Here is a 17,435-nt window from a genome sequence, read left to right on the forward strand (position 1 = left end):
TCGGAGGGGCTGTAGGTGAATGAATGATGAATGAATGATAGGTGGTGGTCGGAGGGGCCGTAGGTGAATGAATGATGAATGAATGATAGGTGGTGGTTGGAAGGGCTGTAGGTGAATGAATGATGAATGAATGATGGGTGGTGGTCGGAAGGGCCGTAGTTGAATGAATGATGAATGAATGATAGGTGGTGGTCGGAGGGGCCGTAGGTGAATGAATGATGAATGAATGATAGGTGGTGGTCGGAGGGGCTGTAGGTGAATGAATGATGAATGAATGATAGGTGGTGGTCGGAGGGCTGTAGTTGAATGAATGATGAATGAATGATAGGTGGTGGTCGGAGGGGCCGTAGGTGAATGAATGATAGGTGGTGGAAGGAGGGGCCGTAGGTGAATGAATGATGAATGAATGATAGGTGGTTGTTGGAGGGGCTGTAGGTGAATGAATGATAGGTGGTGGAAGGAGGGGCCGTAGGTGAATGAATGATGAATGAATGATGGGTGGTGGTCGGAAGGGCCGTAGTTGAATGAATGATGAATGAATGATAGGTGGTGGTCGGAGGGGCCGTAGGTGAATGAATGACGAATGAAAGATAGGTGGTGGTCGGAGGGCTGTAGTTGAATGAATGATGAATGAATGATAGGTGTTGGTCGGAGGGGCCGTAGGTGAATGAATGACGAATGAATGATGGGTGGTGGTCGGAGGGGCCGTAGGTGAATGAATGATGAATGAATGATAGGTGGTGGTCGGAGGGGCCGTAGGTGAATGAATGACGAATGAATGATAGGTGGTGGTCGGAGGGGCCGTAGGTGAATGAATGATGAATGAATGATAGGTGGTGGTCGGAGGGGCCGTAGGTGAATGAATGACGAATGAATGATAGGTGGTGGTCGGAGGGGCCGTAGGTGAATGAATGATGAATGAATGATAGGTGGTGGTCGGAGGGGCCGTAGGTGAATGAATGATGAATGAATGATAGGTGGTGGTCGGAGGGGCCGTAGGTGAATGAATGATGAATGAATGATAGGTGGTGGTCGGAAGGGCCGTAGGTGAATGAATGATGGGTGGTGGTCGGAGGGGCCGTAGGTGAATGAATGATGAATGAATGATAGGTGGTGGTCGGAAGGGCCGTAGGTGAATGAATGATGAATGAATGATAGGTGGTGGTCGGAGGGGCCGTAGGTGAATGAATGATGAATGAATGATAGGTGGTGGTCGGAAGGGCCGTAGTTGAATGAATGATGAATGAATGATAGGTGTTGGTCGGAGGGGCCGTAGGTGAATGAATGACGAATGAATGATGGGTGGTGGTCGGAGGGGCCGTAGGTGAATGAATGATGAATGAATGATAGGTGGTGGTCGGAGGGGCCGTAGGTGAATGAATGATGAATGAATGATAGGTGGTGGTCGGAGGGGCCGTAGTTGAATGAATGATAAATGAATGATAGGTGTTGGTCGGAGGGGCCGTAGGTGAATGAATGATGAATGAATGATAGGTGGTGGTCGGAAGGGCCGTAGGTGAATGAATGATGGGTGGTGGTCGGAGGGGCCGTAGGTGAATGAATGATGAATGAATGATAGGTGGTGGTCGGAAGGGCCGTAGGTGAATGAATGATGAATGAATGATAGGTGGTGGTCGGAGGGGCCGTAGGTGAATGAATGATGAATGAATGATAGGTGGTGGTCGGAAGGGCCGTAGGTGAATGAATGATGAATGAATGATAGGTGGTGGTCGGAAGGGCCGTAGTTGAATGAATGATGAATGAATGATAGGTGTTGGTCGGAGGGGCCGTAGGTGAATGAATGACGAATGAATGATGGGTGGTGGTCGGAGGGGCCGTAGGTGAATGAATGATGAATGAATGATAGGTGGTGGTCGGAGGGGCCGTAGGTGAATGAATGATGAATGAATGATAGGTGGTGGTCGGAAGGGCCGTAGTTGAATGAATGATAAATGAATGATAGGTGTTGGTCGGAGGGGCCGTAGGTGAATGAATGATGAATGAATGATGGGTGGTGGTCGGAGGGGCCGTAGGTGAATGAATGATGAATGAATGATAGGTGGTGGTCGGAGGGGCCGTAGGTGAATGAATGATGAATGAATGATAGGTGGTGGTCGGAAGGGCCGTAGGTGAATGAATGATGGGTGGTGGTCGGAGGGGCCGTAGGTGAATGAATGATGAATGAATGATAGGTGGTGGTCGGAAGGGCCGTAGGTGAATGAATGATGAATGAATGATAGGTGGTGGTCGGAGGGGCCGTAGGTGAATGAATGATGAATGAATGATAGGTGGTGGTCGGAAGGGCCGTAGGTGAATGAATGACGAATGAATGATGGGTGGTGGTCGGAGGGGCCGTAGGTGAATGAATGATGAATGAATGATAGGTGGTGGTCGGAAGGGCCGTAGGTGAATGAATGATGGGTGGTGGTCGGAGGAGCCGTAGGTGAATGAATGATGAATGAATGATAGGTGGTGGTCGGAAGGGCCGTAGTTGAATGAATGATGAATGAATGATAGGTGGTGGTCGAAGGGGCCGTAGGTGAATGAATGATGAATGAATGATAGGTGGTGGTCGGAGGGGCTGTAGGTGAATGAATGATGAATGAATGATAGGTGGTGGTCGGAGGGGCCGTAGGTGAATGAATGATGAATGAATGATAGGTGGTGGTTGGAAGGGCTGTAGGTGAATGAATGATGAATGAATGATGGGTGGTGGTCGGAAGGGCCGTAGTTGAATGAATGATGAATGAATGATAGGTGGTGGTCGGAGGGGCCGTAGGTGAATGAATGATGAATGAATGATAGGTGGTGGTCGGAGGGGCTGTAGGTGAATGAATGATGAATGAATGATAGGTGGTGGTCGGAGGGCTGTAGTTGAATGAATGATGAATGAATGATAGGTGGTGGTCGGAGGGGCCGTAGGTGAATGAATGATAGGTGGTGGAAGGAGGGGCCGTAGGTGAATGAATGATGAATGAATGATAGGTGGTTGTTGGAGGGGCTGTAGGTGAATGAATGATAGGTGGTGGAAGGAGGGGCCGTAGGTGAATGAATGATGAATGAATGATGGGTGGTGGTCGGAAGGGCCGTAGTTGAATGAATGATGAATGAATGATAGGTGGTGGTCGGAGGGGCCGTAGGTGAATGAATGACGAATGAAAGATAGGTGGTGGTCGGAGGGCTGTAGTTGAATGAATGATGAATGAATGATAGGTGTTGGTCGGAGGGGCCGTAGGTGAATGAATGACGAATGAATGATGGGTGGTGGTCGGAGGGGCCGTAGGTGAATGAATGATGAATGAATGATAGGTGGTGGTCGGAGGGCTGTAGTTGAATGAATGATGAATGAATGATAGGTGGTGGTCGGAAGGGCCGTAGGTGAATGAATGATGAATGAATGATAGGTGGTGGTCGGAGGGGCCGTAGGTGAATGAATGACGAATGAATGATAGGTGGTGGTCGGAGGGCTGTAGTTGAATGAATGATAGGTGTTGGTCGGAGGGGCCGTAGGTGAATGAATGACGAATGAATGATGGGTGGTGGTCGGAGGGGCCGTAGGTGAATGAATGAATGATAGGTGGTGGTCGGAGGGGCCGTAGGTGAATGAATGATGAATGAATGATAGGTGGTGGTCGGAAGGGCCGTAGGTGAATGAATGACGAATGAATGATGGGTGGTGGTCGGAGGGGCCGTAGGTGAATGAATGATGAATGAATGATAGGTGGTGGTCGGAAGGGCCGTAGGTGAATGAATGATGAATGAATGATAGGTGGTGGTCGGAGGGGCCGTAGGTGAATGAATGATGAATGAATGATAGGTGGTGGTCGGAAGGGCCGTAGGTGAATGAATGACGAATGAATGATGGGTGGTGGTCGGAGGGGCCGTAGGTGAATGAATGATGAATGAATGATAGGTGGTGGTCGGAAGGGCCGTAGGTGAATGAATGATGGGTGGTGGTCGGAGGGGCCGTAGGTGAATGAATGATGAATGAATGATAGGTGGTGGTCGGAAGGGCCGTAGTTGAATGAATGATGAATGAATGATAGGTGGTGGTCGGAAGGGCTGTAGTTGAATGAATGATGAATGAATGATAGGTGGTGGTCGGAGGGGCCGTAGGTGAATGAATGATGAATGAATGATAGGTGGTGGTCGGAGGGGCTGTAGGTGAATGAATGATGAATGAATGATAGGTGGTGGTCGGAGGGGCCGTAGGTGAATGAATGATGAATGAATGATAGGTGGTGGTCGGAGGGGCTGTAGGTGAATGAATGATGAATGAATGATAGGTGTTGGTCGGAAGGGCCGTAGTTGAATGAATGATGAATGAATGATAGGTGGTGGTTGGAGGGGCTGTAGGTGAATGAATGATGAATGAATGATAGGTGGTGGTCGGAGGGGCCGTAGGTGAATGAATGATGAATGAATGATAGGTGGTGGTCGGAGGGGCCGTAGGTGAATGAATGATGAATGAATGATAGGTGTTGGTCGGAAGGGCCGTAGTTGAATGAATGATGAATGAATGATAGGTGGTGGTTGGAGGGGCTGTAGGTGAATGAATGATGAATGAATGATAGGTGGTGGTCGGAGGGGCCGTAGGTGAATGAATGATGAATGAATGATAGGTGGTGGTCGGAGGGGCCGTAGGTGAATGAATGATGAATGATAGGTGGTGGTCGGAGGGGCCGTAGGTGAATGAATGATGAATGATAGGTGGTGGTCGGAGGGGCCGTAGGTGAATGAATGATGAATGAATGATAGGTGGTGGTCGGAGGGGCCGTAGGTGAATGAATGATGAATGAATGATAGGTGGTGGTTGGAGGTGCAAACTGGCAGCCACACTTCCGTCAGTCTACCCCAGGGCAGCTGTGGCTATTAAAGTAGTTTACCACCAGCAGGTGTGAATGAATGATGGCTTCTCACTTCTCTGTGAAGCCCTTTGAGTGTCTAGAAAAGCGCTATATAAATCAAATCCATTATTATTATTATTATTAGAAGTCATGGTCATGGACCCACTAGCTGCGCAAGCTAGCTCTCCAATCAGCTAAATAGACTCAATAACTCCACGCTGACCTTTTGGTGAATTTACTGAGGAATTTGTGAAACTAAAACAATTGTAAGTTAATAATACTAAGACAGACACATATTAGCATGTTGGCTAATGATAACGCCACTAGCTGGATTACATTATGATAGCAGGTACAAATATGCATGCCAACACTCCTACAGACATCACACATAGGACACTTTAGTAAGTAAGAATAGTTTTAGTTATTTTGTAAAACTTACAAACGTTGCTTGGACTGATGAATGAAGAATCCATGTGAGTAGAAACGCTATGGACAGCTGAAAGAAGGGCACTGCGGTTGGAAAAACAAAAACAAAGCCCTACCTGTAAGTGGAAGGACACCTGCAGTGAGCAAACTGGTCCATAAGATGGCACCATAGCACAAACAATAAAACACTTTCTAGGTGTATTTGCTGTTTTTGTTAAACTATTTTTATTATGGCTGTTATCGGGGAAAAATCCATTTATTAGCCGCACCTTCTTACAAGTGGCAGCGTTCAAAGCGTAAGATAAAGTGGTGGCTTATAGTCAGAAATTTACAGTAAGTGTTTTTGATAATTAAATCACTTTTTTTGAATTGCAACATTTAAAATTGAGCTGATCATGATAGCTGCTGTCCAGTTGTTGTATCATCTTTATTATCATAATTCTGAGTCTCATTTGCAAGTATGACACCAAGTCGCTAATCCAAGACACTAGATGGCAGTAGTGTATACCTTAAGTCTTAATACTGTAAGTATTGTACTTAATATGCACCAGCTGTTTGATTGTAACATGCATCTTAGTTGTAGCTTTCATTTACAAATTTAGAGGTGTAGAAAATTGCCCTGTAAAATAGCTGATGCTAATCAGTAGCATTTCAATAGCAAAGTCAATGTATATTAGCATCAAGCGTGCACATTTCTTGAGAAGTGGAGACCTACTTTACATACTGTATCAGTTCAAATGTAAATGGTACCGATCCCTAACTGGATCACAGTTTTGGTCTTTCTGACATCACAGAGGAGAGTTTAATGAAAGGATTGTTTACATTTCTTCAGACGATGTGGAAGTTATTGTTGACAGGTCCTGTCCTTTGAGGCACATTGGAGTGCAGTACTTGGCTGCCACCAGCAGAGGTGCTGGTGAGTCAGTCCACACCAGTTTGAAGAGTTATATTGTCAACAGTTGTCCATTAGCATAAGAAGTGACACAAAAACACTTGACTGGGAAAACTGCCATGAAAAATGGTATCTGAAAATGAAAGTGAGTTTGATAAGTGTCTGTTACCTGCACAGGTATACTTCCCCTACCTGCTGATCAACAAGAAGCGCTACGCGGGCCTCTATTTCTCCTCCAGTGCAGACGTGCACGACAAGATGGACTGCAAAGGCATCGAAACGGTCCGCAGGGACAACTGTCCCCTGGTGGCCAACCTGATAAACACCTGTCTGCAGAAGATCCTCATCGACCGGTGCGCTCACCTGCACTTTGAGAGGGAGGAAGTCATCAAGGGGAACAGGAAGGCGTTCAAGGCACTCTGGTGTGTTTTTAGGGACCCCCAGGGTGCGGTCGCTCACGCCAAGGAGGTGATCTCGGACCTGCTGTGCAACCGCATCGACATCAGCCAGCTGGTCATCACCAAGGAGCTGACTCGCACCGCCCAAGAGTACGCCGGCAAGCAGGCCCACGTGGAGCTGGCAGAGAGGTCCGCCTACCACCTGGAAATATCATCCTCACCTGTCAGATGTTCACACCTGTCTGGCTTTCATAGGATGAAGAAGAGGGATGCGGGCAGCGCCCCCAACCTGGGAGACAGAGTTCCATACGTCATCGTGAGGGCCGCCAAGGGAGCAGCGGCGTACATGAAGTCAGAGGTGTGTACCTGGCCTTGGAACTTAGTCAGCCTCGCAGCGACCAGGAAGTTAGTCAAGATACCAGGAATTAAGTAAGTTAGCCAGGCTACTAGCTACCAGGAACTAAGTAATCAAGGAAAGAGACCGGAAGTTAGCCAGGCTACTAGCTCAGAGGAGGAAGTTAGTCAGGCTACAAGGAACTAAGTAATCAAGGAAAGAGACCGGAAGTTAGCCAGGCAACTAGCTCCGAGGAGGAAGTTAGTCAGGCTACAAGGAACTAAGTCATCTAGGAAAGAGACCGGAAGTTAGCCAGGCAACTAGCTACCAGGAAGTTAGTCAGGCTACTAGCTACCAGGAAGTTAGTCAGGCTACCAGGAACTAAGTAATCAAGGAAAGACACCAGAAGTTAGCCAGGCAACTAGCTACCAGGAAGTTAGTCAGGCTACCAGGAACTAAGTAATCAAGGAAAGACACCTGAAATTAGCCAGGCAACTAGCTATCAGGAAGTTAGCCAGGCTACCAGGAACTAAGTAATCAAGGAAAGACCCCAGAAGTTAGCCAGGCTACTAGCTATCAGGAAGTTAGCCAGGCTACCAGGAACTAAGTATTCATGGAAAGAGACCGGAAGTTAGCCAGGCTACTAGCTACAAGGAAGTTAGTCAGGCTAGCAGGAACTATTTAATCAAGGAGAGAGACCGGAAGTTAGCCAGGCTACTACCTACCAGGAAGTTAGTCAGGCTACCAGGAACTAAGTAATCAAGGAAAGAGACTGGAAGTTAGCCAGGCTACTAGCTACTGGGAGGAAGTTAGTCAGGCTACCAGGAACTAAGTCATCTAGGTAAGGAACTGGAAGTTAGCCAGGCTACTAGCTACCGGGACGTTAGTCAGGCTATCAGGAGAAAGTTAGCTAGGCTACCAGGAACTAAGTCATGTAGGAAAGAAACTGGAAGTTAGCCAGGCTACTAGTTACTGGGAGGAAGTTAGTCAGGCTACCAGGAACTAAGTCATCTAGGTAAGAAACTGGAAGTTAGTCAGGCTACTAGCTACTGGGAGGAAGTTAGTCAGGCTACCAGGAACTAAGTCATCTAGGTAAGAAACTGGAAGTTAGTCAGGCTACCAGGAACTAAGTCATGTAGGAAAGAAACTGGAAGTTAGCCAGGCTACTAGCTACTGGGAGGACGTTAGTCAGGCTACCAGGAACTAAGTCATCTAGGTAAGAAACTGGAAGTTAGCCAGGCTACTACTTACTGGGAGGAAGTTAGTCAGGCTACCAGGAACTAAGTCATCTAGGTAAGAAACTGGAAGTTAGCCAGGCTACCAGTAACTAAGTAAACCTAGAAATAAACTGGAAGTTAACAGGCTAGTAGCTACCAGGAAGTTAGCTAGGCCACTAGGGACTAAGCAAGCCAGGAAGGAACCAGGAAGTTAGTCAGACTACCAGGAAGTTAGTCAGGCTAATAGGAGAAAGTTAGCAAAGATAAGGAACCAGGAAGTTAGCCTGGGTTCCAAGGAATTGGCCGGGTTACCAAAAGTTAGCCGGGCTGGCGGGGACAACAGACTTGAGAGATATTATTTCAAGTCTTAAGACGTGATATTTTAGTGTTATGAGGCAACGGATTCTTTTGTTGAAAAAAGGCAAACAGAAAAAAACAAACTTTTCATCCCGTCAAATCTTTTCTGGGCATCCGGTTTATGTCTCTAAAGACGGGTAGCTAACTTCCTGCTAGCTAGCTATCTTCCGTCTTCTTTCTGTCAACTTGAAGCATTTTCTTGATGTTTGTGTGTTTACTTTTGGACGCTGCATTTATTGACTGTTGTTTTCCTGACTCAGGACCCCATCTATGTGCTGGAAAACAACATCCCCATCGACACGCAGTACTATCTGGACCAGCAACTATCCAAGCCCCTGCTGAGAATATTTGAGCCTATCCTGGGCGAGAGCAAGGCGGAGAGCGTCCTCCTCAGTCAGTTTTCTCTCACCTCCTTTGCTGCATGACGTCATCATCCTAGTAAAGGTGTGACGTCATCATCCTAGTAAAGGTGTGACGTCATCATCCTAGTAAAGGTGTGACGTCATCATCCTAGTGAAGGTGTGACGTCATCATCCTAGTAAAGGTGTGACATCATCCTGGTAAAGGTGTGACGTCATCATCCTAAATGAACATGTAATGTCATTCTGGTAAAGGTGTGATGTCATCATCATCCTAGTAAAGGTGTGACGTCCTCATCCTAAATGAACATATGTTATCATCCTGGTAAAGGTGTGATGTCATCGCCTGAATGAAGGTGTGACGTCATCATCCTAAATGAACGTGTGACGTCATCGCCTGAATGAACGTGTGACATCATCATCCTAGTAACGGTGTGACGTAATTGCCTGAATGAACGTGTGACGTCGTCATGCTAGTAAAGGTGTGATGTCATCATCCTAAATGAACGTGACATCGCCTGAATGAACATGTGACATTGTCATGCTAGTATAGGTGTGACGTCTTCACTTGAATGAACCTGTGATGTCATCATGCTAGTAACGGTGTGACGTAATTGCCTGAATGAAAGTGTAACGTCGTCATGCTAGTAAAGGTGTGATGTCATCGCCTGAATGAACGTGTGATGTCATCTTAGTAAAGGTGTTACGTCATCGCCTGAATGAACGTGTGACGTCATCATCCGAGTAAAGGTGTGATGTCATCATCCTAGTAAAGGTGTGGCGTAATTGCCTGAATGAAGGTGTGACGTAATCATGCTAGTAAAGGTGTGATGTCGTCATGCTAGTAAAGATGTCACGTCATTGCCTGAATGAACGTGTGACGACGTCATCTGAGTAATTGTGAGGTCATCATCCAAGTTAAGGTGTGATGTCATTGCCTGAATGAACGTGTGATGTCATCATCCTTGTAAACGTGTGACGTCATCACCTGAATGAATGTGTAACGTCATCCTACTCATGGTGCTAGTCAAAGTGTGACATCATGGTGCTAGTCAAAGTGTGACATCATGGTGTGACTTTCAGAGGGCGAGCACACGCGCTGCAAGACGGTGTTGACGTCCAAGGTGGGAGGCCTCATGGCGTTCGCCCAGAAGAGGAGCACGTGTATCGGATGCAAAGCCGTGCTGAAGACGGACAGTAAGTAAAAAACATTTTCAGTATCAGTCAAATGAAGGTTCATCACCTTCATTAGCGCTGAGTGGCCATGACACTTTTCACCAGCGCTGTGGAAGAAACCAAAACCAAAATGTGTTCAAGGCCTAATGAAATTTTTTTTTTTTATTTAAACGGGGATAGCAGATCCATTCTATGTGTCATACTTGATCATTTCGCCATATTGCCATATTTTTACTGAAAGGATTTAGTAGAGAACATCGACGATAAAGTTCGCAACTTTTGGTCGCTGATAAAAAAAAGTCTTGCCTGTAGCGGAAGTAGCGTGACGTCACAGCTTGAAAGGCTGCTCACATTTCCACATTGTTTACACCAGCAGCGAGAGAGATTCGGACAGAGAAAGCGACGATTACCCCATTAATTTAAACGAGGATGAAAGATTCGTGGATGAGGAACGTGAGAGTGAAGGACTAGAGTGCAGTGCAGGACGCATCTTTTTTCACTCTGAGCGTAACTTAGGTACAAGCTGGCTCATTGGATTCCACACTCTCTCCTTTTTCTATTGTGGATCACGGATTTGTATTTTAAACCACCTGGGATACTATATCCTCTTGAAAATGAGAGTCCAGAACGCCAAATGGACATTCACAGTGACTTTTATCTCCACGACAATACATCGGCGAAGCACTTTAGCTACGGAGCTAACGTGATAGCATCGGGCTTAACTGCAGATAGAAACAAAGGAAATAAACCCCTGACTGGAAGGATAGACAGAAGATCAACAATACTATTAAACCATGGACATGTAAATACACGGTTAATGCTTTCCAGCCTAGTGAAGCTTAACAATGCTGTTGCTAACGACGCCATTGAAGCTAACTTAGCTACGGGACCTCACAGAGCTATGCTAAAAACATTAGCTATCCACCTACGCCAGCCAGCCCTCATCTGCTCATCAACACCCGTGCTCACCTGCGTTCCAGCGATCGACGGAGCGACGAAGGACTTCACCCGATCATCGATGCGGTCGGCGGCTAGTGTCGGATAGCGCGTCTGCTATCCAAGTCAAAGTCCTCCTGGTTGTGTTGCTGCAGCCAGCCGCTAATACACCGATCCCACCTACAACTTTCTTCTTTGCAGTCTTCATTGTTCATTAAACAAATTGCAACAGATTCACCAACACAGATGTCCAGAATACTGTGGAATTTTGCGATGAAAACAGAGCTTTTTGTATTGGATACAATGGGGTACCAATACTTCTGTTTCACTGGTTACGTCACGCGCATACGTCATCATACATAGACGTTTGCAACCGGAAGTTTCTTGGGAAATGTAAAATGTCACTTTATAAGTTAACCCGGCCGTATTGGCATGTGTTGCAATGTTAAGATGTCATCATTGATATATAAACTATCAGACTGCGTGGTCGCTAGTAGTGGCTTTCAGTAGGCCTTTAAAACCTGCTGCCACCACGTGCAGTCCCGTCATAATGTGTTTGTAAGCCAGGAGGAAAGATGTCCGTCCGTGTGTGAGTGACAGGAAGACAAGCTGTCACTTGTATAGAAAGATGTATGTGTGAGTGACAGGAAGAGAAGCTGTCACTTGTATAGAAAGATGTATGTGAGTGACAGGAAGAGAAGCTGTCACTTGTATAGAAAGATGTATGTGAGTGACAGGAAGAGAAGCTGTCACTTGTATAGAAAGATGTATGTGAGTGACAGGAAGAGAAGCTGTCACTTGTATAGAAAGATGTATGTGAGTGACAGGAACAGAAGCTGTCACTTGTATAGAAAGATGTATGTGAGTGACAGGAAGAGAAGCTGTCACTTGTATAGAAAGATGTATGTGAGTGACAGGAAGAGAAGCTGCCACTTGTATAGAAAGATGTATGTGAGTGACAGGAAGAGAAGCTGTCACTTGTATAGAAAGATGTATGTGAGTGACAGGAACAGAAGCTGTCACTTGTATAGAAAGATGTATGTGAGTGACAGGAACAGAAACTGTCACTTGTATAGAAAGATGTATGTGAGTGACAGGAAGAGAAGCTGTCACTTGTATAGAAAGATGTATGTGAGTGACAGGAAGAGAAGCTGTCACTTGTATAGAAAGATGTATGTGAGTGACAGGAAGAGAAGCTGTCACTTGTATAGAAAGATGTATGTGAGTGACAGGAACAGAAGCTGTCACTTGTATAGAAAGATGTATGTGAGTGACAGGAAGAGAAGCTGTCACTTGTATAGAAAGATGTATGTGAGTGACAGGAAGAGAAGCTGTCACTTGTATAGAAAGATGTATGTGAGTGACAGGAAGTAAAGCTGTCACTCACAAAGAAAGATTGACAGCAAGAAAATGTCAGATGGCAACGAGTCTTTCACACACTTGTGTTCTTACAGTTGTCATTGTGTATGTGTGTGTGTGTGTGTGTGTGTGTGTGTGTGTGTGTGTGTTTTATTGTTGTGTAGCAGTTGAAGATGTGTGTGCTCTTCTTACAGCTGCTGTGTGTGACTTCTGTCGTGCTCGTGAGTCTGAACTTTACCAGAAGGAGGTGAGTCTGATCCATCTTCTTTCCTTCATGTCCCCCTAGTGGACAAACATGTGTATTACCTTCATGTCCCTCCTAGTGGACAAACATGTGTATTACCTTCATGTCCCTCCTAGTGGACAAACATGTGTATTACCTTCATGTCCCCCTAGTGGACAAACATGTGTATTACCTTTATGTCACCCTAGTGGACAGACATGTGTATTACCTTCATGTCCCTCCTAGTGGACAAACATGTGTATTACCTTCATGTCCCTCCTAGTGGACAAACATGTGTATTACCTTCATGTCCCTCCTAGTGGACAAACATGTGTATTACCTTCATGTCCCCCTAGTGGACAAACATGTGTATTACCTTTATGTCCCTCCTAGTGGACAAACATGTGTATTACCTTCATGTCCCTCCTAGTGGACAAACATGTGTATTACCTTCATGTCCCTCCTAGTGGACAAACATGTGTATTACTTCCTTCAAACACTCCCTAATAATCATCCATTTCATGAAAGGAAAAAAACATTTTGAAGTGTGGAATATTTCTTTAAAAAAAACCCAAGTGCACTTTATTTTTGGCACTTTAAAGCTCTCTAATATATAAGCCACGCCCACTAAATTTTTGAAGACAAAAATATTTTCCATATATAAGTGGCAGATAAATAAGTTGTGAAATGAGTTATTTACACAGAAATATTCTGTAAATGTTTATGTACATACCTTAATTGTTTCCAAACGGTGTCTGTAACACGGCAGTAAAACGGCTGATCAAACAAAACAGAAGTCATGGTCATGGAGCCACTAGCTGCGCAAGCTAGCTCTCCAATCAGCTAAACAGACTCAATAACTCCACGCTGACGAGGAATTAGTGAAAGTGAAACAATACAAAAAGAAAGTATTATCAACTTACAATGACAAACACAGACACTCGTAAACCTGTTAGCATATTAGCTAATGCTAACGACGCTAGCTTGATGACAAGTACAAATATGCATGAAAACACTCCTGCAGACATCACACAAGCAAGAATAGTTTTAGTTATATTGTAAAACTTACAAATGTTGCTTGGAGTGACGAATGAAGAATCTATGTGAGTAGAAACGTTATGGACGGCTAAAAGACGGAACATCACTTATACTTCTGGTTGAAAACTAAACAGCAGAAGCTCACATTCACCCCGCAGCACCTGCAGTGATAGCAGCACCTGCAGTGATAGCAGCACCTGCAGTGATAGCAGCACCTGCAGTGATAGCAGCACCTGCAGTGATAGCAGCACCTGCAGTAATTGAAGCACCTGCAGTGATTGAAGTCGTCCAACAGATGGCGCCATAGCACAAACAATAACGCACCTTTTCAGTGTCTTTCCATGATTTTTTGCATTATGGCCGTCAGTGAAGAAAACTCCACAAATTAGCCACACCGTTTTGTAAGCCGCAGGTTTCAAAGCGTAGGAAAAAATCAGCAGCTTAGAGTCCAGAATTGAGGGTAACTGCTCAGCCCGTTTGATCTCTGCTGCCACCTAGTGGAAGGTTTGTCTGTGGTTGAAGGAGAAAAGAGGTTTACCCACAATGCAATGTGCAGATCTTCCATCAGAACACACTGGAGGAACGATTCTCTCGTCTGTGGACTCAATGTCAGCGCTGCCAGGGATCACTGCATGAGGACGTCCTGTGTACCAGGTGACTTCCTGTACTGTCCCTAACTCTCTGCTGTCCCTAACTCTCTGCATGAGGACGTCCTGTGTACCAGGTGACTTCCTGTACTGTCCCTAACTCTCTGCATGAGGACGTCCTGTGTACCAGGTGACTTCCTGTACTGTCCCTAACTCTCTGCTGTCCCTAACTCTCTGCATGAGGACGTCCTGTGTACCAGGTGACTTCCTGTGCTGTCCCTAACTCTCTGCTGCTGTCCCTAACTCTCTGCATGAGGATGTCCTGTGTACCAGGTGACTTCCTGTACTGTCCCTAACTCTCTGCTGTCCCTAACTCTCTGCATGAGGACGTCCTGTGTACCAGGTGACTTCCTGTGCTGTCCCTAACTCTCTGCTGCTGTCCCTAACTCTCTGCATGAGGACGTCCTGTGTACCAGGTGACTTCCTGTACTGTCCCTAACTCTCTGCTGTCCCTAACTCTCTGCATGAGGACGTCCTGTGTACCAGGTGACTTCCTGTACTGTCCCTAACTCTCTGCTGTCCCTAACTCTCTGCATGAGGACGTCCTGTGTACCAGGTGACTTCCTGTGCTGTCCCTAACTCTCTGCTGCTGTCCCTAACTCTCTGCATGAGGATGTCCTGTGTACCAGGTGACTTCCTGTACTGTCCCTAACTCTCTGCTGTCCCTAACTCTCTGCATGAGGATGTCCTGTGTACCAGGTGACTTCCTGTGCTGTCCCTAACTCTCTGCTGCTGTCCCTAACTCTCTGCATGAGGACGTCCTGTGTACCAGGTGACTTCCTGTACTGTCCCTAACTCTCTGCTGTCCCTAACTCTCTGCATGAGGACGTCCTGTGTACCAGGTGACTTCCTGTACTGTCCCTAACTCTCTGCTGTCCCTAACTCTCTGCATGAGGACGTCCTGTGTACCAGGTGACTTCCTGTGCTGTCCCTAACTCTCTGTTGCTGTCCCTAACTCTCTGCTGCTGTCCCTAACTCTCTGCTGCTGTCCCTAACACTGCATGAGGACGTCCTGTGTACCAGGTGACTTCCTCTGCTGTCCCTAACTCTCTGCTGCTGTCCCTAACACTGCATGAGGACGTCCTGTGTACCAGGTGACTTCCTGTGCTGTCCCTAACTCTCTGCTGCTGTCCCTAACACTGCATGAGGACGTCCTGTGTACCAGGTGACTTCCTGTGCTGTCCCTAACTCTCTGCTGCTGTCCCTAACTCTCTGCTGCTGTCCCTTACACTCTGCTGCTGTCCCTTACACTCTGCTGCTGTCCCTAACTCTCTGCTGCTGTACCTAACACTGCATGAGGACGTCCTGTGTACCAGGTGACTTCCTCTGCTGTCCCTAACTCTCTGCTGCTGTCCCTAACACTGCATGAGGACGTCCTGTGTACCAGGTGACTTCCTGTGCTGTCCCTAACTCTCTGCTGCTGTCCCTAACACTGCATGAGGACGTCCTGTGTACCAGGTGACTTCCTGTGCTGTCCCTAACTCTCTGCTGCTGTCCCTAACTCTCTGCTGCTGTCCCTAACTCTCTGCTGCTGTCCCTAACTCTCTGCTGCTGTCCCTTACACTCTGCTGCTGTCCCTAACTCTCTGCTGCTGTCCCTAACACTGCATGAGGACGTCCTGTGTACCAGGTGACTTCCTGTGCTGTCCCTAACTCTCTCTGCTGTCCCTTACACTGCATGAGGACGTCCTGTGTACCAGGTGACTTCCTCTGCTGCTGTCCCTAACTCTCTGCTGCTGTCCCTTACACTCTGCTGCTGTCCCTAACTCTCTGCTGCTGTCCCTTACACTCTGCTGCTGTCCCTTACACTCGGCTGCTGTCCCTAACTCTCTGCTGCTGTCCCTAACTCTCTGCTGCTGTCCCTAACTCTCTGCTGCTGTCCCTTACACTCTGCTGCTGTCCCTAACTCTCTGCTGCTGTCCCTTACACTCTGCTGCTGTCCCTAACTCTCTGCTGCTGTCCCTTACACTCTGCTGCTGTCCCTTACACTCGGCTGCTGTCCCTAACTCTCTGCTGCTGTCCCTAACTCTCTGCTGCTGTCCCTAACTCTCTGCTGCTGTCCCTTACACTCTGCTGCTGTCCCTAACTCTCTGCTGCTGTCCCTTACACTCTGCTGCTGTCCCTAACTCTCTGCTGCTGTCCCTCAGCCGCGACTGTCCCATCTTCTACATGAGGAAGAAGGTGCAGAAGGACTTGGAGGACCAGAGCACGCTGGTGTCGCGTTTTGGATGGTGAAGACCGAGGGCACATTTCTCTAGTCTTGTATTTTCTCAATAAAATGTTTGTAAAAATGTTTTTGTTCTCACTTATTTGACAGTCATGTTGATCACATCCTTACTTAGTCTGCTGTTGTTGATCACATCCTTACTTAGTCTGCTGTTGTTGATCACATCCTTACTTAGTCTGCTGTTGTTGATCACATCCTTACTTAGTCTGCTGTTGTTGATCACATCCTTACTTAGTCTGCTGTCGTTGATCACATCCTTACTTAGTCTGCTGTTGTTGATCACATCCTTACTTAGTCTGCTGTCGTTGATCACATCCTTACTTAGTCTGCTGTTGTTGATCACATCCTTACTTAGTCTGCTGTTGTTGATCACATCCTTACTTAGTCTGCTGTTGTTGATCACATCCTTACTTAGTCTGCTGTTGTTGATCACATCCTTACTTAGTCTGCTGTTGTTGATCACATCCTTACTTAGTCTGCTGTTGTTGATCACATCCTTACTTAGTCTGCTGTTGTTGATCACATCCTTACTTATTCTGCTGTTGTTGATCACATCCTTACTTAGTCTGCTGTTGTTGATCACATCCTTACTTAGTCTGCTGTTGTTGATCACATCCTTACTTATTCTGCTGTTGTTGATCACATCCTTACTTATTCTGCTGTTGTTGATCACATCCTTACTTAGTCTGCTGTTGTTGATCACATCCTTACTTATTGTGCTGTTGTTGATCACATCCTTACTTATTGTGCTGTTGTTGATCACATCCTTACTTATTGTGCTGTTGTTGATCACATCCTTACTTAGTCTGCTGTTGTTGATCACATCCTTACTTAGTCTGCTGTTGTTGATCACATCCTTACTTAGTCTGCTGTTGTTGATCACATCCTTACTTAGTCTGCTGTTGTTGATCACATCCTTACTTAGTCTGCTGTTGTTGATCACATCCTTACTTAGTCTGCTGTTGTTGATCACATCCTTACTTAGTCTGCTGTTGTTGAT

General features: G+C 46.3%; 1 protein-coding gene across 1 annotated transcript in view; it reads left to right on the plus strand.

Moving 5' to 3' along the window:
• The window catches only part of pold1 (polymerase (DNA directed), delta 1, catalytic subunit), a 79,212-nt gene extending 62,711 nt beyond the window's left edge, over positions 1–16,501 (plus strand). Inside the window, exons 20-27 of the mRNA XM_062036461.1 lie at positions 6,343–6,518; positions 6,600–6,752; positions 6,819–6,921; positions 8,732–8,864; positions 9,914–10,027; positions 12,496–12,548; positions 14,119–14,216; positions 16,356–16,501. Of these exons, the coding sequence (XP_061892445.1) occupies positions 6,343–6,518; positions 6,600–6,752; positions 6,819–6,921; positions 8,732–8,864; positions 9,914–10,027; positions 12,496–12,548; positions 14,119–14,216; positions 16,356–16,443 (918 nt within the window). The 3' untranslated portion in view covers positions 16,444–16,501. The remainder of the gene's footprint in view (positions 1–6,342; positions 6,519–6,599; positions 6,753–6,818; positions 6,922–8,731; positions 8,865–9,913; positions 10,028–12,495; positions 12,549–14,118; positions 14,217–16,355) is intronic.
• The last annotated feature ends 934 nt before the right edge of the window (positions 16,502–17,435 follow it).

Source organism: Entelurus aequoreus, linkage group LG25 (assembly GCF_033978785.1).
Source record: "Entelurus aequoreus isolate RoL-2023_Sb linkage group LG25, RoL_Eaeq_v1.1, whole genome shotgun sequence".
In the NCBI taxonomy this organism is placed as follows: domain Eukaryota; kingdom Metazoa; phylum Chordata; class Actinopteri; order Syngnathiformes; family Syngnathidae; genus Entelurus; species Entelurus aequoreus.